General features: G+C 33.0%; 1 protein-coding gene across 1 annotated transcript in view; it reads left to right on the plus strand.

The window, feature by feature from the left end:
* The window catches only part of LOC126890287 (sodium channel protein Nach-like), an 80,148-nt gene that overhangs the window by 39,039 nt on the left and 16,539 nt on the right, over positions 1 to 24,570 (plus strand). Inside the window, exons 3-8 of the mRNA XM_050659145.1 lie at positions 3,830 to 3,961; positions 8,257 to 8,387; positions 17,071 to 17,158; positions 17,212 to 17,310; positions 21,270 to 21,459; positions 22,680 to 22,736. Coding sequence (XP_050515102.1) covers positions 3,830 to 3,961; positions 8,257 to 8,387; positions 17,071 to 17,158; positions 17,212 to 17,310; positions 21,270 to 21,459; positions 22,680 to 22,736 — 697 coding nt within the window. The remainder of the gene's footprint in view (positions 1 to 3,829; positions 3,962 to 8,256; positions 8,388 to 17,070; positions 17,159 to 17,211; positions 17,311 to 21,269; positions 21,460 to 22,679; positions 22,737 to 24,570) is intronic.

A 24,570-nucleotide genomic window follows, 5' to 3' on the forward strand; every position in this document is an offset into this window, starting at 1 on the left:
TTTGTATGATATGAATATTAGGCAGTTCTTAATAACGAATATCAAACTTAAATAATATAATCGTACTTTTTAAATTTTAAAATAAATTTATAATATGTAGATAAGGTCAAAAAATCACCAGATATTAAGCTTTTTAAAAAAGTTTTCACCATATCACCAAAGGGGTTACAAAATCACCAAATCTGGTGAATTTTCACCAGACCTGGCAACCTTGCAACCATTATCTATTATTTATGTGATTTTTTACACTTCTCTTTGACACTTGAAACTCTTGAGTTGAGGAGAGTGTCGTAATCGTGAATTGACTCATCACAGTCATCACTTTTGGATTACCATGTTTATGTTATCATAACAAACCATGTTATGGTATGTTATGATTATTTCCGGGGATTTTTCTTTCTATATTCTATTGCAAAGTAATTCTTAAACAATACAGGGAAGTATTAAATGAATTTTAATACAAACGTATTAAAACTGAAAATAATTTTTTTGTTATAATGTAGCAAAAATATTCAAAATAATGGAAATTTCCAAAAATCACTAGATTTGTGTCTATTTTGAAAAGTTATCACTATTTCACTAAATTGTTAAAAAATCACTAGATCTAAATAGTGAAATTTCACTAGACTTGGTAACACTGGATTTGGCTGAGATTTTGACATATAGGCCGTAGAAGAATGTATTATACGACAGTATATTTCTCTTGAGATAGTTGCGCCATAGGGCGGAGAGGCTATGTCGATGGTCTCCAATAAACGCTGTACGCAGCCTACGGTGTCTATTGGATAACACCGGCTAAGTCGGTGGTCACTTCAGTTTACCCCGTAATTTGAATTTGTTTTAGAATTTCTCTTTTTTAAGTATTTTCAGTTGTTATATAGTTTTCGTCCTTCAAACTTTATTAAAAGTAACGAGAATGAACAATTTTTCTACGGCGTGACGTTGTACGCAGCCTACAGCGTCTATTGGAGACCACAACCTAAGTACTTATCGGACCACCGTACCTTTGATAAAGTTTGCAGTTTGAGGCTCTTTTGTGGCGCGTTTTCGAATTGCAAGTTATTGCAATATATCATTTTCCAAAAATGAAAATACATTTTTGCGCCACGTAACATTCATAGGTCTTTTGTAGCTGGAACAGTGTATGCACCTCTCAGTTTTAATAGACCCAGTCTATTAATTTTATTAAGGTGATACAGTAGCGATCAACAGGTAGCGAAAACGCGTTCCAAGATTGCGGCTGTAATTTTGAATATTTTTTCGAGATATTTGGCACACGTATTCGTAATATAATAAAGAATGGCGGTACAGAGCCCAATTTGAAAAATATATTAATATGTGGAAATTACTCTGTAATTAAATACAATATTAAAAAAACGAGCCTGTATCGCCATTAAGAAGAACAAAAAATATATTTTCTTCAAATAAACTTGTTTATCCGATGCCTAGATTTTGTGTCATTTTGGAACTACTAGTGAAATAAAAAATTTTAGTAGTTCCAAAATGACACAAAATCTAGGCATCGGATAAAAAAGTTTATTTGAAGAAAGTGTATTTTTTTGTTCTTTTTAATGGCGGTACAGGCTCGTTTTTTTAATATTGTATTTAATTACAGAGTAATTTCCACATATTAATATATTTTTCAAATTGGGCTCTGTACCGCCATTCTTTATTATATTACGAATACGTGTGCCAAATATCTCGAAAAAATATTCAAAATTACAGCCGCAATCTTGGAACGCGTTTTCGCTACCTGTTGATCGCTACTGTTTGCTCTTAACACAAAAGTCAAATTTATTAGTTTTTTTAGATCGTATGTTTTTTTATTAAACGCTATTCTTTAGTTCAATAGTTTGCGTCAAATCTTTATACGTTAATTTGACTGCCTTTTCTTCAATGCAAATGAATAAAAATTTCACGAGAACAATACACGAATAGTCAATAAAAAATTTTTTTGTTTAAAATGCTTAAATTCTCTTGTTTTTTACAATGTAGAAACTTGAAACTTTTAAGTACGGATTGTAGCTAATAATATGAACTATACATAATTTCACTTTTTAGGTTAATTGTATACGTTATGCTTCATAAATAAACAATAAAGTTTCAAATTTTGAACGCTCATATATTTGTTTATATAAAAATCGGCGCTTATTCGTGTCAAATTTCAATACGATACGAAACAAAACTTCAACCAAAACTCGAATTCAAAAAATTCGTGGTTTTATCGTAGTCTTAGAAAAACCACCGGTATGCTTTTTCTCATGATCTTTCAGAGCGTCACAGTTTTTCGATTTCTTTCTAACGCATTAAATTGTATGTGACAGAAAAAAACGCACGTCGGTGATTACATTTCGTCGGTGACATTTATAACATTAATTCTAGTTGCCATTCTAGCCATCTAGTCAATAGATGGCGCTATAATCGCAAAATAATTATTTACTAATTATATAATATATCTACAAATATAATCTGTACAATTTATAAGACTATACAAATCAACGAAAATACCATTTTATAAATGCAATAAATATAATTGATTTGTTTTTATGCCAAATTGCAAATAAAATGTGACAACTGTCAGATTTAACTAAAATGTCATGTTAGAATAAATGTCATAAATCATAGAGGTATATATTAACATAGAGGGAGCCTATCTTCCGCGCTTCTTGACGACAAGATCTCATGGACTGGTTTGCTGCATCTCTTTCTAACACATTGTATCGAAAATCTATGATGACATTCAGTGTGAAGATAGGCACGGAAGAGGAGGACAACTGTAGCAGCTTTACTATGCGTAAGAGTGAAACAGCACTAATCCAAATAAAAAAGATGGTGTCGTCACTTCGCCTTGAATGACACTCTCTCTATGCTAATATGTAACTCTATGTCATAAATGTGTATTATCACGGACTTACCTTCTTTTCTATCATTTGTGACGCACTGAAAAATGCTCATGAAAAGAAGCATAGAGACGTTTTGTGCTACAATTAACATTAGAATTCGTTTTGGCGTATTAATTAATTAAACGCTTTTCTTTAGTTCAATCGTTTGGGTCAAATCTTTGGACGTTAATTTGACTGCCTTTTCTCCAATGCAAATGACTAAAAATTTGCAGACATATGTATTCGCGGGAACAATACACGAATAGTCAATAAAAACAAATTTTATGTTTATTAATTGCGCATTTAAGCATTTTAACGAAAAATGCTTAAATTCTCTTGTTTTTTACAATGAATAAACTTGAAACTTTTACAGATTGCAGCTAATTATATGAACTATACATAAGTTCACTTTTACGTTAATTTTTTACGTTATGCTTAATAAATAAACCAATAAAGTTTCAATTTTTTTGCCGATTTCGACTACTTTCCATGTTTGTACATCATATGTTTTATACATATGTTAATAAATATGACGATATATTTTAATGTTTGAAAAGTAAAAGACTAAAAAGTAAAAAATAAAAAAATATGAAAAACATTTTTAAGAAACGCTTTTCTTTAGTTACGAGTGACTAAAATTAAAAATATTATAAAAAAATCAACCAAAAAGCAAAAAATAACAAAAAAATTGAAAAAATCTAACACATTCGTTAAAGAAAAGCGTGGGGCGAAAACCGTTTATTCGATGAAGACGCGCCACGCTTTTCTTTGACGAATGTGTTAGATTTTTTCAATTTTTTTGTTATTTTTTGCTTTTTGGTTGATTTTTTTATAATATTTTTAATTTTAGTCAGTCGTAACTAAAGAAAAGCGTTTCTTAAACAATTTTTTCATATGTTTTTATTTACTATATAAATGATTTTTTTTTTAATTTAAGGAACGAAGAGTTTGTTGATGAAGAAATCGACGTGCAGAAGCAGTTTATATCGGATGTCGTTTATTTCACTGGAAATTGCTACTCTTGTTACGAAGAATGCGAATCATGCAAACACATGAATTTTACTCAAAAAGTTCTACGAGTAAGTAAAACGTAATTTAATAGTTTCTGTTTCTACGAATGATCTTCGAAAGAGAATAAAAATCATTTTTGTGATTACTCAGTAATATTGGCAATAGATAATTAGGCTGTATCTATTATTTATTATATTATGTCGGTATTGGAATTCCAAGGTCGAGAAGGTGGCTGAAAACTTTAGATATAAACAGCCTCCGAGGAGTATCTACAGTTCGTCATAACGGATTACTCTTCCTTGTCTAAAGCGCTGGTTTCCTCGAAAGCGGTGCCGACAACCTCCGATCGTAACACTGCGATGAATGACATCATAAAAAACTGTACCATGCAAAATAATAGCGTTGGTTTCCAAGGATGCGTTGGAAGCCACCGCTTGCTGAGCTTGCACATTCCATTGCCCCAGTGAAGAACCTTGAATTTTTCACTGTAATCTGACGTAATTCATCGCAGTGCTACGATCGCTGTTTATCGGTGCCGCTTTCGAGGAAACCCAGGCTTAAAGGCAAGCGTCCACAGACCCGCATCGTACGCATCGTACGCAACGGATTTTAGTTTGCCTTGTACAGAAACTTATGTAACCGCGTCCACTGATCCGCATCGTACGGATCGCATTATCGATTGTCAAACTAAAATCCGTTGCGTACGATGCGTACGATGCGGGTCTGTGGACGCTTGGCTTAAGGGATTCCTTATCTAAGAAAATTCTACTTCTTCTGTCGTGATCCTCAGGCAATGCGCAATGCATGGGCTTATGGTGTACAATTATTGTTAACTTTGCTTATGGTTAACTTTGCATAGCTAATGGATAAACGAAAAATTTCCGGCGTCAAAAAATTGGAATCGGCTAAAAGAATAAACACTGACACTGACAAAAAATTCTGGTCCTGCAAGTTGAAGGTTAGGTATAAGGTTAACACCTAGTTACTGGGAAAAACACTAATGTTAAAAAAACTTTCTAATAAGCCTCTGAATAAACAGGAAATATAAAGACAACCCAGCAACAAAATATATCATCTAGGGACTATTATGAATAGTACCTATACAGAACCTATTTGGGCCAAAGATCACCAAAAATATTTTTTATTGCAATAACAAAATAAATTTTAAAAATTCTTTCATTTTACGAACAGGAAATAATAAAAGATAACAATAAGAAATATTCATAAACCATAAACCGTTCTTATCATAAAAAAAGATTTTCTGAAATATTTGGATAGGTACTATACAAACATGTAAGTGGCAGTGAAAAACGGAAAAAACAAAAATTAAGAGAACAGGAACGACAGGCACAAAAATATGCAATATGTATTATCATTATTTACACCCCACAACAGTGCGCAAAACGGAAGTTCGTCCTCCCATCCTGCTGCTCATCAATATGTGATGACTAGTGATAGTGAAAATAAATTACGTGATGAATTACCGTTCTTCCCACGTTTTCGATTTTTTCATTTTCTGGTTTTCAAGAGCTTTACAATTTTACAATACTGGTCCCTATTTTTTGTACAAATGAAGGTCCACGCACATTACCTTATGGCATTTTAATTCCAGATTTCGAAGATATTTCATCACTAGTATTTTTGGAGTGAATAATGGATGCTTATAAACGCTTTTTTCTGGACTTTCTATGATGGCATACCTATGCCATCATTGGATATTCTGAAGTGTGCCATCATGGGCAAAAATTGGCATTTTATTAAAAGAAGAGAAAAAATCTTAAATCGAAAGATAACTTCAAAATAACGCACACAAAAAACACAATATGCCTAACAAATATATTCAAAGCGTTATTTAATATTTTCTTCTATTTACTATACTGGATTCTAAATTTTAATTCTGTGTAATATTACTACGGGACTTGCCGAAAAATGTATAATTTTCCTACTCTCACAAAAAGTATCAGAGCACCATAAACTTTATATGAAACTACAAACCGACTATCTAGCATACACTAATACATCAGTTTTCAGAATATGTGGATTGCGTTCCAAAATACACTCACTATGCCATCATAGGCGATTTTTTCCTATATGGAATCATCTGATATTTCTTATTACATATTTCGTGCAAATTTAAAAAAAAAACGAACACACGAAGTCAAACATAATTTATTTTAAAGCAATTTAATAACAAATACGTAACAATTAAATAAAACAATAAAGTATTTAACAAACAAATTGAAACTAGTTGTTTTAAAGTCAATAGAATAAAAAATTTCAATGTAAAACAAATAATGTTTAAATTGTTTTTATTTTTTTTTTGTAGTCAGTGTTATCATCTCTAGTCCTATGCAAATGCAAGCTTCAGTTTGGGTGGGTGGGCACGCTCCTAATCAAATTATCAACATTTTGTTGTGGTAGGTTGCTCCATTTTTCAAGAGCAGCTTATACTAGCCGTGCGGTCTTTTGTGGATTATCCCGGCGAGCTCTAATTTTTCTTTTAAGCATATCCCACAAATACTATATAGGGTTAAGCTCGGGTGAGCAAGCAGTCCACTCCAAACAAGCGATACTTCTGCTTCAATGATATCTCTAGTCATTCTAATGGTATGTAGAGGTCCATTATCATGCATGAAAATCAAATTTTCTCCTGTTGCATCTCTCCAGAGCCTAACTACAGGTTATCAACATACCTGTGAGCAGTTAAAGTTGATTGGATGAAAATTAAAGGAGTTTTTTTACGGATCACAATTCCTCTCCTGAACATTATACTTCTCCTTGTATATTTGTGGACAGATCTGGCAGTTTTCGTTCTTGCTTGTCTTCTTCGACCTCTAAGTACACGATTTCGTGGGTCATCTGATTTTACACCAATCCTAACTTTTTCTGAAAATAGCGATCTGAAAAAGACACCAATTTAAGCGATCAATCTTGTGCTGCCTGGATAACTCGGGAACTCATAAGTGTCTTCTGCTGTGTATTTCTTGGCACGAAGTCTTCTTCTTATGGTTTCAACTGAAACAGTTACACCTCTAGCTTCCAAAAGCTGCCTTTGGAGCTGCAGGTGAGAAATAGTTGGGTGTCTCCCAGCTGATTGGACAATTAAACGATCGTGACGAGCCGTTATTACTTTTTGGCGACTTTCCCTTGCTTTAATTTTAAGCTTTCCTAGTTCCTGTTACCTAGCATAGGTTTTGGACAGAACGCCCTGTGTTACGCATAGCTCTACAGCTATGTCCCTCTGAGAACATTACTGTCTCCACAAGACCAATATCTTTCCCCGTTGTAAATTCTATAACCCCACATGAGGCATATTTTCGTTTTTAGACGCAACAGTTAGTTTATTTATTTTCGTTCAATTTGCAACTCAAGCAAATAACCTATAGCGTACCGAGTTGTACTATCTGATTGTCTTATCGAGTTGTTTATTTTCAATAAAAACCTTTATTCTTCGCAACAATAACAAGTTTTTTCAAAAGAAATAAATATTGCTTTGAAATACATGGTGATTCCATATAAGGTTGGTTGTGGGTATATTTAGGGGCCCGAAAATTGAGTAGTGCCTCGGGCCTGATTTAAAGTAAAATAACCTCTGTAACTACAGGGTAAATTTTTGAAATTATACAATGTGAAGACGACTTATGGAATAAAAATTTTTCTGTCCTTATTTTAGAAAATTATAAAGAACGCTGATACAAGTCAATTATTAAATTAAATGTGCGTTTTTTAAACATAAATTAGAGGGTAGATGGCGATTCACGCAAGTCTACCATAGCTACTATACAACCTTATCCCAAAGAGGTTCAAATGTACCCAAAATACATATACAGACTGTTAGTTTTAAATTAGATAGGTATATGAGTACACACTACTAAGAATGATGAAGGAATCGGAAATTGTGTTTACCATCGAACGTATAAAACTGCAGTATCTGGGACACGTTATGAGAAATCAGCACTCCCTGCTGCAGTCCATATTGCAAGGTAAAGTCAAAGGTAAGCGAGGACCCGGTAAAAGGAGAATATCATGGCTGCGGAATTTGAGAACATGGTTTAAGAAACTTCGACTGAACTGTTTCGAGCCGCAGCGAGCAAGGTTATGATTGCCAATATGATTTCCAACATCCGAAGCGGATAGGAATCAGAAGAAGATGAGTACACTACACATACATGGCAACACTGCTTCCCCGTTTCCCACACCTGATCCGATCCTTATCATTCTCGCCATTATACAGTGGCAATGCAACTCATTCTCATAAGCAATGTTGCTGATTTTAGTGCTTCCTTCAGTGTGGTATATCTAATCCAACACTAAACAGTCTGTATGTGCTTATCTATTGCTTTAGATGGGTTAATATTTTTAGTACAGAAAAGATTGCACTAGATTGATTTCATCGTGCAGATGGAAAGATGCAAATTTCAGCTGCTGCGATCACTTTTTACCTGTCGAGACTGAATACGGAATATGTTACTCGTTTAATTCAATGCATACTAGGTAAGTTGTGAATTTTTGTATAAACCGTCTACAGGGTGTCTAGAAACTCTACCGACAAACGAAGACAGGAGATTCCTCAGATAAATTTAAGATATTTTAACCCAATTCTTCTAGTCCGAAAATGCTTCTTAATGGAGCTAGATACCTTTGAAGATGGCGTCTTGTAATTAGTTTTTCTTAAATAACTCCAGAACGCGTTTATTTAGAAAAATGAAAATTGGTACGCTTATTTATCTTCTACAGATAAATCGATTTCATTTACACTTCGCAGTTGGAAATGTTCTAGGTGTATTCTGGTGTATTTCGCCAAGCGGTGATATTGAAACCTCCCACTTTAATGCTATAATGGCCCAGTTTACAATCCTTAATAGCGCTTTAACTGATTGCAAAACGCAAATTAATAATTTAACAGATTTAGTAAGCGCTCAGTCACAAATAATAAGTACATGTGTTGCTGACATTTCAGACTTACGCAAAGAAAATCAAAGCCTTAATAACAATTTAAAGGCTTTAGAAAATAAGGTTATTAAACTGGAAAGCAAAAATGTGCCAACTACGAGTGAAAGCGTATTTCAAGAGTCATATGAAAGGCTTAAAAGATCTGAAAATATAATAATAACGGGCGTACCAGAAAGCAATAATACCGAAGATGATATTTCTAAAGCATCAGAGATCTTAGAAAATGTAATACCAAAAAACCACTTTCAACTTTCAGATCAAATCAGCTGCTCGATTAGGAAAAATAGATTTAAACAAACCTCGAGTGTTCCGCATCACTTTAAATTCACGGGATCAGGTATTGTCAATATTAAAAAATAAATATAAGGTTCCAAAAGATAAGTATCCCAGGGTAAACATTATATCGGACTCCACACCCCAACAATTACAGCTTTTATCCGAGGTCAGAAATGAGCTCACAAGAAGAAAAGATCAAGGTGAAGAAAACCTAACAATAAAATATGTTAAGGGACAACCAACCATTGTTATTGATGGCAACCCGACTATAATCTCAACACAATCTGACCGTCCAAAACGCAATCGGGAAGAAGACAGTTCCCCTATTCATAATACAAAAAAGGGTAATAAATTGGCTAATTCATCAAAAAACTAAAAACAATTATTTTTTGGAACTGTCACGGTTATTCAAATCTAGAAAATTACTTAAGAGACCACTTTGATTTTGATTTGTTATGCGTCAGTGAAACCTGGCTTGTGTCAAATCCAATAGGTTTAAATGAACAATATAAAATAATTTCCATACCTGCTGTCAAAGAAAAGTCGTTAGGTAGACCAAGTGGGGGTCTCTGTGTTGTATATAAAAAAACTTTAGATCTAATTGTTCTCCATCAGTGTTCATGGTGGTTGTTTATGTTAATAGATGCACCTTGTGAAAAATATATAGTATGCAACTTATATTTTAAGCCGTCATTTGATATTGAACATATGTTAAATCTGTTCCAATGTACCCTGAATGAGATAACAAATAATTACTGTGAGTGCGCTATCATAATTGGAGGTGATTTTAATAGCCGTCTCGGGACGTTGGGTTCTATTCCGGATGAAATAATTAGTAATACAAGTTTATATGAAACTAGGTTAAGCCGCGATATTATTAAAAACAAAAGGGGCACAACTCTACTTGATTTTATGAATAACAATTCCTTCAACCTGCTTAACGGCAGAACTTCTAGCGATCGTCCAGCGAAATTTACATGTATCACACTTCAAGGTTGCAGCACTGTCGACCTGGTGTGGGTAAATAGTCTTTACCTTTCAAACGTTTTTGATTTGGAAGTTGGTGATGACGATTATTTATCAGATCATTTTCCGGTTTGTCTGAAACTTCATCAACAATATTCTACTACTATAGATAATGTGAGCGCTCCTAGTTCATTCACTAAAAAATTATTATTGTGGGATGATGATAAAGCATTATCGTTTAAACTGTGCATGCGGTCGTCCCCTAATGTCAGATTTATTAATGACGTACAACTTTCATATGACAATTTTTACAGAACTATTGTAGAATGTTGTGAAAGTTTAGATTTAATTAAACATGTAACTATAAAAACCAATGATAGTAGAAGAAGTTTAAATAAACCCTGGTTTGATCTAGATTGTATTAATGGAAAAACAAATTTAAAATTACTATTAACCGAATGCAGGAAACAGAACTTTACCGCAAATGTTAGAGCCAACTATATTGAACGGAAAAAAGAGTATAAAAAATTAATTAAGTACAAAAAAGAACATACGAAACCAACATAATTACCAAATTATCTAACGTAAACGATTCAAAGGAATTTTGGCTAACGGTAAAGCAGGCGCGTGGCTATAACAAACGTTTTTCACTAAGCATTGAAATTTGGGAAAACTTTTACAATCAGTTGTACGCCAACCGCCTAACTGACAGCTCTGTCTTTATAGATGTCCGTCATCCTTACTTAGATGCAACAATTACGACTTCTGAAGTGTACGCAGCACTTAACAAGTGCAAAAATAAAAAATCTCCCGACTTGGACATTATTCCTTATGAAGTATATAAAAGTAGAATACCATATTCTACCTGAATCTCAGGCGGGTTTCAGACCAGGCCGCGGTTGTATTGACAATGTTTACACCTTGAGCTCTATTATTCAGTTTCACATAAGACATAAAAAACGTAAGCTATTCTCCATCTTTGTTGACTTTAAAAGAGCATTTGACTCGATAAATCACGCATTACTCTGGCAAAAATTATACCGTTCTGGTGTGACATCTAGGATCCTACAAATCGTTAAAAATTTATACCAAACTGCTTATTTTAAAGTAAATGCTTCAAATGGTCTGTCTAGGTCATTTGATGTTACGGCTGGTGTACTACAGGGTGAAACTTTAAGCCCATTACTGTTTTCCTTATTTATTGCGGATATTGAAATATTCTTCTACGGAAATGGTGCTCGAGGTGTAAGCATTGATTCAAAAAATGAAATTCTGCTACTCCTGTATGCTGATGACCTAGTTATATTAGCTGACTCTGAATCGGATGTTGGAAGAAAACTAAAATTACTTGAATCCTACACTAAATCCAACGATCTCACTGTTAATACCACAAAAACAAAAATACTCATATTTTCAAAAGGTGGCCATACCACAAACAACATTAATTTTTTTTACAACAACAATCCAGTGATCTCAACCAATGCATACAACTATTTGGGAGTGACATTTACTAAATCATCACTTTTTCGCGAAATGTCGTATACAACCATCGATAAAGCCAAGCAAGCAGTTGGATCAATTCTTCCAATTTTAACATCTAGTAAAATAGACTCGTGGTCACCAAGAATCAAACTCTTTGAGTCACTGGCATTGAGTGTGATGTCAAACTGCGCTCCCGTTTGGGCACTTAGATACACTGAAGCTCTCGAAAAAGTACAAACTACTTATTTAAAACGAATTCTGTTACCCCCAAAAAACAACCCTGACTATGCAACGCGGTTAGAAACGGGACGTGTAAAATATTCGTGTATAATCTTTTTAAAATGACTTTGAGTTGGTTACAAAAAATTCTGCTTATGGACGATAAACGTTATCCCAAACTTTGTTACAATCAACAACTACGATTAGTAGGTTTAGCAGATGAAGCATATAATTGGGCAGCACAGGTTAAAGGTATGTTTGATTTCATTGATTGTACAGATATATGGATTAATCTCAGTCTTACTTCGCTTAATAAAAATAAGAAAATGTTACTGCTAAAATTTTATAACAAATTGCATGAAATGGACATAACTTTATCTCAGAGGTCTTCTTTTCTGTCTTTCTACCCTACATTTAAAGTATATAGAACCCCAAACCCTTACCTATTACTTAAACTGCCAATACAGGTCACGCGGACTATAACCCAACTGAGACTGTGTAATAAATTTCGAATTTCATTCACCTATAAGGGATGTTACTATTCTATCGATCCAGATAATATTTGCACTGCCTGTAACACAAGACAACTCGAAACTATTGATCACCTTCTATTTAACTGTCCTATCTATAGCACTATGAAACCAGTAGTTATTTGTTTTCAAAGCATGGATTCACTATTAAATGCTCTTGATAATCTCACTCCCAACAACGTTAAAATCATTGCGGGGTACATATGGAACATTTTAAAACTCAGAGCGTTTATCTTGAATGAATAATTTTTCTCATATAAGTTCCATTGTGCAATTCTATATTTACCGTTTATTTATATATATGTTTACATTTTTTTTTTGTTTGTAATTTTTGTATCACTATTATTCGTCTCTTTGTAATGTAATTTTGTCATGTGTGTATTACTCATTTAATACCTATTTATTTTGTTATACTATCTCTGCATGTCACTATACGTATTTGTTCAAAAAAATTTATTATTGTATTGTCGAACAAACCTCTTGCTATGGACTTATTGTATTCCAAGAAGCAATAAATATTATTATTATTATTATTTATTGTGAATTTCTAGTACCGGTCATAGGCGTCCGTTTTGGGTAAGGCCACGGTTATTTTATCGCATAACTTTTATGTCTTTAACTTTTAAGCATTTTTGACACTGGATTATTAATTTATGAGGTATGCTAGCTAGTACTAAAAGGTACTCTTGCTTTAAGTCGGTAGAACACACCGTTTTCTAGAAAAATCAATTTGAAAATTTTTCGTTTTTTGAATTTCCAAAAAAAATTTCAAAAAAAAACCATTTAGAAAAACGAACATCGGTTTGTTTATTTATATTCCAGCGACGAATCGATTTCATTATTGGCGAATTTTTAGTACCGGTCATATGCGTCCGTTTTGGGTAGGTGAAGGGTTATTTTATCGCATAACTTTTTGTCTTTAATTTTTAAGAATTTTTGACTTTAGATTATTAAATTGTGAGTTATTTTAGTACTAAAAGTTACTTTTTCTATAAGTTAAAATGTCTTAAAATTATATGAGGAATCTGCTGTCTTCGTTTGTCGGTAGAGTTTCTGGACACCCTGTATAATGTAAGTTTAATGTTTGTCTACTAACGCGGGCTTTATTAGCTAGTAAAAAGTTTTTATTGGAATAAGGCGCAACTTAAAGGGGTAGGCGCAAAATCTTGATCAAATGCTATTTAAATGCATTCATTTTTTTTCGAATCCTGAAAAAGCTAATAAATATTTTTGAAAAACTTAAACGCAGAATGAAAGATTACATTATTACCGAGGAGCGAAAGTCTCTTAGAATAAACAAAAAGTTTATTTTAAATGAAATATTTAAAATTAAAAATAACACTAAATTTTCTCTTTTTTTCACTCCTCTAACTTGTTCAAATAAGATTATGGAAGTTTTCAGGGACTTTCGGCCTTCGATAATAATGTAACCTTTCATTCTGCGTTTAAATTTTTCAAAAATACTTATTATTTTTCTCAGGAATCGAAAAATGAATGCATTTAAATAGCATTGGACCAAGATTTTGCGCCCAACCTCTTCAGGGTTGTCACTCCCTTTTTAAAAAGACCCTTTTAAGGATACAACTAACAAAGCAACACCTTCTTCTTCTTTCAGTTGTCTGTTTGAATTGACTCGAAGGAATCTAAAGGCACATCTTGACTGGTTGAATTGAATCGAATGAATTATTCTAATGTATACTCTTTCTTTGTGACAAGATGAATGGAGTCATAGCCCACGCGACTCCCAAACAAAGGTTTTTATTTAGTCATCAAATTAATATGCAATTGCCCAAAAATATTGTTTACGATTTGCAATTAGTGAACTAAATTAGAAGCCCGCACATGTGTAAATATAATAACAATTGCGTTCATGTGATATACGGGGTGATAAATATATACTGTTTCATATTGGATCTGCATAATGAATATTTGTGATTAAACATATTGCCCTGCAAAAAATAGCTCCGAACACGGCGACAGTAAAGCAACGACAATAAAATTATGATAAGATATTTATAACATAACAATAGTTTAATGTAATGTGTGATGTGAAGACAATAGTCTTTGAGCAACTCATTAATCCTCAAACTGCAACACCTTATGTAATAATATCAAAATTAAATCTGAATCAGAATTTAAATCAAAACAAGTTCAGTTAGGTAAAGGTAAAGGAAAAGGTATTGAGTGGGATAGATATTTCAGTGTGTCCATTATTGTATTAATATTGTATTCTGTTATTTTTATTATCGTATTGTATTATTATGTATCAATTATTTTGCGGTCACTCCTTTGTATTGTCCTTTTGGCTGACCATAATTGAAGTATTAGTTTAAAGTATTAGTAGTGAAGTATTAATATTGAAGTATTAGTTTATAAACCCTGTCGTTGTATACAAGAGTTGTATAAGGTTTGTAGAAAAGTGTAATATAATCTACTATAGTTTAGTAGATTCCTTGGGACGGGGCGAAAAAATCCATCCATTTGCAGCGGTATAGCTTCTTTCAAAAAAAATATATAGATCCAGTGACGAAGCGTCCATGTAACCACTGTTACCATTGGTAACAGTTACAAATCTTGCAAATAAATATTTTTCCGCAAATCGCCAGGAAATTTTGACATTCCTGTCAAAATTTCTTGAAGAAAAAGTCAGGACTTCCTTACTGTAAGGAAATGTCATTTCCTTACTGTAAGGAAATGATATTTCCGTACAGTTGTTAGTGTTCTACATAAATGATAGAAAATTATTAATAATCCATAAAACGTCTGTATGCATTTTCGTACTTTTCTCTTGATTTCTTTGGCAATAATTCTAATGAAGCAGTATTCACTGCCTCAACCAGCTCTGGAGGAGTCCCAGGAATGGAAATTTCATCATCACTTATCATTTTACTTTCGAGAACACCAGCAATTAAATTTATAAGCGTCAAGTTTGACAATTCAACCTCAATACGTTTCCATAGTAACCCAAGTAGTTTTATTAGGAATTTCAAAGCACCATTTATTTGGGAATCAAATTATCGCGTTTTTTTTTAAATCAATCAATATCTGTCGAATTTTAAACGATTTGCGGAAAAATAGTATGTTTACCTCGTAGGAAAAGCCACATTCCTGGACTCTGTGTTGCTAAGTCTCGGCTTGCGCCTCGACTTAGCAATCTTCACAGTCGTCCAGGAATGTTAAGCTTTTCCTACCCGGTAAACAATGTACTATTATGACTACTACGAAATAATTCCATTTATATTTTTTACAAACAGAAATACTTATTAATAGTACCTAATTCAGTAAATAGCCAACTAGACGCACGAAAATATTGGCGAGATATGTGAATCCATGGCACGTTATCATATGCTGTTACCAATACTGGCACTGGTAACGGTACGCAGGAAAAACCTCGCTATCGCTCGGGACTAGCTCTGAAAATTTTGAAGGAGCGACGCGACGGGTCTAGAGACGGCGCGCGGGCACGCTGTCCATATCAGTATTGTAACCATTTTGAAGATTGGTAACGTTGGTTTAGTACCTATTACAGATTACAGTGTGCGTGCATTTAAACATGGAAGAGTGTTGCTACGTATTGCGTAATTGATCAACTACTTGAAAAGTTCTACTTGTATATATTTTTTATATATTATTTTAAAGAAAAAAATGATATTATTGAAAATGGAAGAATTAAAATATAAACAACAGTTTTCAAAATCTTTATTTTTCCTACTTGTTCATTTCTTATGTTAATTTTATGGTAGAATAATATGTTTTAATAAATATGTAAAATCTCAATTTTTAATAATCTTTAATAACAATGATTTTGAACTTTTTAGTTTGTTTATTATTTATTGTTATACTTGTTACATACATATAATTTGGGAATAGTGATTTGTTTAATTTTATCCCACAGGATTGAAAACAAAAACTTATATTTGGGAGGTTCAAAATATTTTTTTAAATAAGATTTTTTTACATCTGGTTTTGGTAACACTTTAGAAAAAGTCACGCGTCGCCACTGTATAGATCTGTAATTTCATAATTCCAAGTTCCGTTTGCTTATTCTATTCATCATGTAGACAATCCAATGTCGTTCGAAATGTTACCTTTCATGATAAGCTGAAGGATTCTGTATCGGTCTCCTCTAAGAACATGTCCAAGGTATTTTTTCTTATTTTAATAGTTTTTAGTAACTCACGAACGGAATTTGCCCTATTTAATATAGCTCCTTTGGTCTTCATCGCTGTCCAGGGTATTCGGAGCAATATTATATGTAACCATATCTCAAATGCCTCTGGGCGATTGATTCTATCAACTTTCAGAGTCCAGGTCTAGATGCCATGTAACAACACTGACCAAATATAGCATTTGATCATTCTTTTACGTACATACATTTAGGTTTAATTAAGCTGTGATGGTTACAGAAGAATTTCATTTTTAGAAACGATGTGTGAGATGCTTCTATTCTGCATCTGATCTCTTTACTTAGATCTAGTTAATCTGTAATGTAGTATCCCAGATATTTAAAGTGAGTAACACTCTCAATGCTTTGTTGATCAAACTGATAGGCGACTAAATATCATAAATTTTGTCTTAGAAGCATCCATTTGCAGATTAGAAGCAACCTCTGATCGGTTGGGTTATCGGATGGAATTATTGTGCCATAATTCGCATCTCCTTTTGTAATGTCTGCCGCAGTCACAGACGAAACGTTAAAACGAAATATTTTTAAGAAAGATAAGTCTCAATAACACTAATTGTCATTTTAGCAAAAATGGAAAATCTCAATTGGATTTAACAATGAACAGAAAAACGGGACCTGGGGAGATTTGGTTACAGGCAAAGGAAGACGTTAGGGTAAACCTAAAGGAAAGTTTAGTTTGTCACACTATAATAATTTTATTTTAAAGGTATATTTCCATGCACTCGAAGATGTTCCGTTTATAAATTCTGATCCAGACCAAAGGAGAGACGTAATGTTGGGAGAATCTGTAAACATTACTATAAGCGTAAGTTTTTTCACTATACATCATATATTTTATAATTTACAATTTTTAAAATAATTTAAAATTGTTAAATATGAGGGAGGGCCTCTCAACTGTAGACGACGCTTCCCTACGAAGGGTATTAAAAGTTCAAATTTTTTACGACGTAGTTTATGGATGTTCTAAACTTGCGTGAATAGAAATCGGTCTACTTAAAAATTTGGCCATTTTTGATGTCTCGAATTTCCTAAACCTGTTGTCCGATTTAAGTGATTTTTTTAACATGTTTTTAACATGCCTTATTCTTTAACAATATCGCTGTAATAATATTGTTGCTCAACGGGTAAATTTTCATTGTATACCGGGTGTACGAATCAAACTGTGTTTTGTCTCAAAGTTCGCATCACCCTGTGGAATATTCTTCTTATTCAGGTGCCATCTCCGCTACGGAGGTTGGCAATCATCATAGCTACTTTAATTTTTGAGGCAGTAGCACTAAAAAGTTGTTTTGAGCTGCATCCAAACCATTCTCTCAGGTTCTTCAGCCATGAAATTCGTCTTCTTCCGATGCTTCTTCTGCCATCTATCTTTCCTTGCACATGTCCGAGATACTGTAGCTTTCTTTCTTTAATAATTGTAAGTTCAACTTCCTTCTCTTTACCTATTCTTCTCAGTACTTCATTGTTCGTGACTCTATCTACCCAGGAAACCCTCATAATTCTTCTATAGGTCCACATTTCAAAGGCGTTAAGTCGTCTCATTGTCTCTACATTTAACGTCCATGATTCCACTCCATAGTATCGTACACTGTATACGTAACATTTTGTTAGGCGTACTTTAAGAGCTAATGTTAAATATTTGCTACATAGGACCGTTTTCATTTTCATAAAATTAGAACTTGCTTTTTAGATTCTGACTTTGATTTCTGCAGTGTAGTAATTTGAGAGACAGAGAGAGAGAGAGAGAGAGAGAGAGAGAGAGACCGTACTCCCTACTACACCTTACTAATTTTGCTCATGAGTCTTTGCAGGTCTTGTAAACTATCGGCTATTACTGTATCATCTGCATATCTGATGTTGTTAACTAAGACTACATTTACTCTTATGCCGACTGTTTCATCTTCCAGAGTTTCTCGCATTACCTCTTCAGAATAAGCGTTAAATAATAGAGGCGATAGTATGCAGCCTTGCCTGACTCCTATATTTATTTCCATTTCTTCAGATGTTTCTTTTTTAATTCTTACTATTGCTCGATCTCGCCAATGTTGAATATTAAATTCTTAATTGTATGTCAAAAAATGTGCAATAACTACCTCCTAAAATTGACGAAATTGCATTTGCATATCACAACCGGTCTTAAAGCAATACATAAAACGTCAGTTTGTAAGAAAACTTTCAACACCCCCTATCTCGTAAACGAAGCATTGGAGGACGTACGATTATAAAGGAAACTGTCATTATTTTTTCATGCAGAATTACCCCTTAAAGTTTGCCATACTTATTTAAAAACACCCTATATTGATGAAAAACATGGCTAGTTGTTAAAATACCTAACTTTTTTATGGTCCAACATAAGCGAATGAATCAAAAAACAGAATGTTGAGAAAATATGATGCTATAGTTGGGTTTTAATTTTGTTTTATAAATGCTAGAATATTCCACAGGGTGGTGCGAACTTTGAGAAAAAACACAGTTTGATTCGTACACCTGGTATACAATGAAAATTTACCTGTTTAGCAACAATATTATTACAGCAGTATTGTTAAAGAATAAGGCTAACATATTAAAAAAATCAGTTAAATCGGACAAAAGGTTTAGGAAATTCGAGACATCAAAAATGACCAAATTTTTATGTGGGCCGATTTCTATGCACGCAAGTTTATTTATATAGTCATGAAGTACGCATTTAAACGATTAGAGTGGGACTCAAAGGGTATATAGAGAGACGTACACACACCCAAACTTATATGGAATCACCATTTATTTCAAAGTAATATTTATTTCTTTTGAAAAAACTTGTTATTGTTGCGAAGAATAAAGGTTTTTATTGAAAATAAACAAATATATAAGACAATCGGATAGTACAGCTCGATACGGTATAGGTTATTTGCTTGAGTTGCAAATTGAACGAAAATAAATAAACTAACTGTTGCGTCTAAAAACGAAAATATGACTCATGTGGGGTTATAGAACTTACAACGGGGAAAGATTATTGGTCTTGTGGAGAAAGTAATGTTCTCAGAGGGACATAGCTGTAGAGCTAGGCATAACACAGGGCGTTCTGTCCAAAACCTATGCTAGGTAACAGGAACTAGGAAAGCTCAAAAATAAAGCAAGGGAAAGTCGCCAAAAAGTAATAACGGCTCGTCACGATCGTTTAATTGTCCAATCAGCTGGAAGAGACCCAACCGTTTCTCACCTGCCGCTCCAAAGGCAGCTTTTGGAAGCTACAGGTGTAACTGTTTCAGTTGAAACGATAAGAAGAAGAGTTCGTGTCAAGAAGTATACAGCAGGAGAGAGTTATGGGTTCCCGAGTTATCCAGGCAGCAAAAGATTGATTGCCTAAATTGGTGTCTTCACCACCAAAACTGGAACATTGGGAATTGACAAAACGTGATATTTTCAGAAAAAGTCAGGATTTGTGTAAAATCAGATGACCCACGAAATCGTGTACTTAGAGGTCGAGGAAGACAAGCAAGAACGAAAACTGTCAGATCTGTTCACATTTATACAAGGAGAAGTGCAATATTCTGGAGACGAATTGTGATCCGTAAAAAAACTCCTTTAATTTTCATTCAATCAACTTTAACTGCTCACAGGTATGTTGATAACGTGTAGTCTAGCTCTGGAGAGGTGCAACAGGAGAAAATTAATTTTATTGCATGATAATGGACCTCCATATACCATTAGAGTGACTAGAGACATCATTGAAGCAGAAGGTATCCCTTGTTTGGAGTGGCCTGCTTGCTCACCCGAGCTTAACCCTATAGAGTATTTGTGGGATATGCTTAAAAGAAAAATTAGAGCTCGCCGGGATAATCCAAAAAACACCGCACGGCTTACAAGCTGTTCCTGAAGGATGGAGCAACCTACCACAAAAAATGTTGATAATTTGATTAGGAGCTTGCCCCGCAAATTGAATCTTGCATAAGGACTAGAGGTGATAACACTGACTACCACAAAATACAAAAAAAAAAATAAAAATAATTTAAACATTATTTGTTTTACATTGAAATATTGTATGCTGTTGACATTAAAACAACGCTTTCAATTTGTTTGTTAAATACTTTATTGTTTTATTTAATTGTTATGTATTTGTTATTTAATTGCTTTAAAATAAATATTGTTTGACTTTGTGTATTCGTTTTTTTAAATTCACTCGAAATAATAAGAAATATCAGGTGATTCCATATAAGTTGGGTGTGTGTATATCCCAATCCATTTAAAAAGGAAAACTATTTACCAGTATGTTCTACCAGTTCTGACATACGAAGCAGAAACCTTAACTCTCACAAAAACATCAGCGGAAAGATTGAAGACACAAAATGGATAGATCAATGCTTGAAATAAGCTTAAGAAATAGAACAAGAAAACGAGGAAGTTAACAACCGAAGTGGAAGATATTATCGAACGTATTACAAGGCAAAAATGGAGATGGGCGGGACATTGTTGAAAGAATGAAAAGAAGATAGATGGACAAAAAAATTGTAAGTGGAGACCACGGACACAAATGAAGCCGTGGAAGACTTGTGACCAATTGCATAGCAGAGGCACAGAACAAAAGAAGATGGAAATACCTTGAGGAGGCCTACATTCCATAATTGACAAACCAGGTTTAATTGATGATGATGATGAATAGCTATTAATACATATTTATCACAATGACGCGGGATAGGTAATTAAGTGAAACAATAATGTTTGAATGAGATAATTGTTACAAAATATTATGAAGTGTTCTTGCTCTTATCATTTAAATTTTTTTAGGTAATAGAAATTGACAACGACGAAAACGTAAAAAATGTACCAGTATACAAACGCGGCTGTAAATTTCCATGGGAAAACGAACATATAAATGTTCATAAATATTATAGCTACTCAACTTGCGTTGTGCAGTGCCATGCAGAAAACCATGTTAAACTGTGTAATTGTACGCATCATTTAATGCCTTTTTACAGTACGTATAATGTTGTGGGTATAAGTAGGTATATTTATAGTACATATATTATACATAATGTAGTTTCAAAAGTTATGCATTACCCCTCGTACCTATTTTAGTTCTTTTTTGCCGGATATTTTATTATACAAAAATTACTTCTTACTTGTATCAAAGGCGCAATTATTACATATCTATTAAATAACATTACCAAATCTTCAAGATATATTATTCGATGGTATATAATATTAATTGACTGATCTAACAAAGTCGACAAGTTCTTGCAATCCCAAATACAACAACAACCCCTAGGCTATTAAATAAAATTCAAGGGAAACATTATTTAAAAAACTTATTTTTATAACAATGTGTAGGTACATAATGGCGCCCAACGTGGCCCAATTTGTTTAAATACTAATGTGTAACCTTTTTTATTTTGATGAAGTCGCAGCTATCTTGGGCAATCGTTGGATTGTAACATACTTTTAATCATTGAATAATTCGACCACACTGTTGTTGTGCCAATTCCGAAAAATAAGCCAATAACACCGTTTCTGAGAAATAACTGCATGTTTTTTCATCTTTCATTCTCTGAATCTTGAATATGCGTTTTCGTAACTCCATTGGAGCGTTATTGGAGTTAGAAAAAACTCGCGAAGGCGTTTTTTGGCTTTTTATGATTCAAAATAACTACATTAGGAAAAATGAAAGATTACCCATGAACGAACCAATGCAAGTACATTGTAATACTTATACCTATAAGCTGTTCTTATAGTACTGGTACTAGTTCAATATTTTCTGGTACATAGAAAAGATGTGTTTAATATGATCGCTCATGGGTAATCTTTCATTTTCCTACTATACGTAACTACTAACATCGCAAATTTTAAATCAAATCAGAGAATTAAATTGACAAATTGACAAATTGTAAATTTGATTATGTAGGTAAATTGTAAATTTGTATAAGGTTTAACATTTAAAATTCACAATTCACATCTATAATTTATTGTACTATAATATATTGTAATAATATTGTAATAATAGATTTCAATATTAAATTGTTCTTTTTTTCCGTCACAGAAAAAATTGTGTGTTATGCACTGGAAAAATATTAGATATTAGCTCTAGGTTTTTAGTCTCTCCCCCCCCCCCCCCCCCCCCACTAAGAGTCGGTTGACAACACAACCTCGAACTAGCATCTAATATTTTTCCCTTTTATAATAAATGACTATTTCTTCCAGATAAGATTACGAAATATTGCGATGTTGATGGCCTAAAATGTCTAACAGACAATTTTGGTAAGTGAAATTGCGTTCTTGTTTAAATCCAAATAGTCCATTCTTTCACGGTTTTGCTCTAAATTTTAAAGAACCGCTTGGATTGACATGAAATTTGGCTTACGTATAGCTTACATGTCAAATAAAAAAAGTGATATTGTGCCGATGTGTGCGTTTGACCTGGGGGTGAAAAAATATATGTCCAAAATAAGTCCGGAAATGGGTAAACTGACTAATTTTAAGTAACTTTTGTTCTATAGAGCTTTTTCGCCAAGTCAACACTTTTCGAGTTATTTGCGAGTGAATATGTTCATTTTTCAACAAAATAACCACATTTTTAGAATGTTTTTCGCAAATAACTCAAAAAGTAAGTATTTTGTCGAAAAAACGTTCTTAGCAAAAATATAGCCTATAAAAAAGTAAAAATAATGGTGTACTCGTTAGGTCTCTGGAATTCGTAGAACCAGAGTTATAGCCAATGAAAAATAGATTCATATTCACCAAATTTCAAATAGAATATTTCGACGTGAAATATCCAAAAAATTAAGCACTTTTTGGGAAAAACCTATTATAACTTTTTTAAAGTGTTTAAAAAAAGCTTTATTTATGTTTTTACACACAGTTTCTAGCATTAAATTTAAGCAAGTTACGCTTAAAATAAAGTTAGTCCCTTTTGTTTTTGCAAAAAAAAATCGGGAAGACCACCCCCTAATTAGCAACTTAAATGAAATTAATCGTTTCCGCTCCATAAATTATTTTACTTATATTGTGTTTATATGATCTGTAAGTTTCATCGATTCAAAGTGCTTATTGTTGAAAAAATTTGGTTTCAAAGTAAAATTTTTAAAAATTTAAATTTTGAAAAATATGCTTTTTTTCAAAATAACTTAAAAATTGTTAGAGATACCAAAAATCTCGAAAAACAAAAAAAGTCAGATTTGCTTTTCTGAATATCATGTATTTTTTTGTTTTTCTGTTAGACAAAAATTGATTAAGATTTGGTGTTTCTAAATTTGCATACATTCGTGATCAGTGACTCGTTCAACCCCTTTTAACTACAGCCCTTTCAATAATAAGGACTTTGAACCGATGAAACTTACAGATCATATAAACAATATATACACGAGTCCAGAAACTTGTAAAGTCGTAACGATTAAGTTCATTTAAGATACTAATTAGGAGTTGATTTTCTCGATTTTTTTACCAAAACCAAAAGGGACTAACTTTATTTTAAGCGTAACTTGTTTAATTTTGATGCTAGAAATTTTTTTATAAAACAAAAATGAAGCTTTTTTAAAACACTTTAAATAATTTGTAATGAGTTTTCCACGAAATGTGCTTCATTTTTGGTTATTTCACGTTAAAGTATTCCATTTGGAATTTGACGAATATGAACCTATTTAGCATTAGCTATAACTCTGCTTATACTACGTGTAGAGACGTGATAAATACACCATTTTTTAAAATTTTTCACAGGCTATATTTTTGCTAAGAATGTTTTTTCGACAAAATACTTACTATTTGAGTTATTTGCGAAAAACCGTCTAAAAGCGTGGTTATTTTGTTGAAAAAATGAACACATTCACTGCCAAATAACTCGAAAAGTATTGACTTAGTGAAAAAACTCTATAGAACAAAAGTTACTTAAAATTAGCCAGTTTATCCATTTCCTGACTTTCTTTGGACGAATATTTTTTCACCCCCAAGAAGGGGTGAAAACCACCCCCAGGGCAAAAGCACATATCGGCACAATATCACTTTTTTTGTTTGAGTTGTTAGCTATGTGTATGCCAAATTTCATGTCAATCCAAGCGGTTCTTTAAAATTTAGAGGTTTTGCAATATTTTACCGTTAA

Source organism: Diabrotica virgifera, chromosome 8, assembly GCF_917563875.1.
Source record: "Diabrotica virgifera virgifera chromosome 8, PGI_DIABVI_V3a".
Lineage (NCBI taxonomy): Eukaryota > Metazoa > Arthropoda > Insecta > Coleoptera > Chrysomelidae > Diabrotica > Diabrotica virgifera.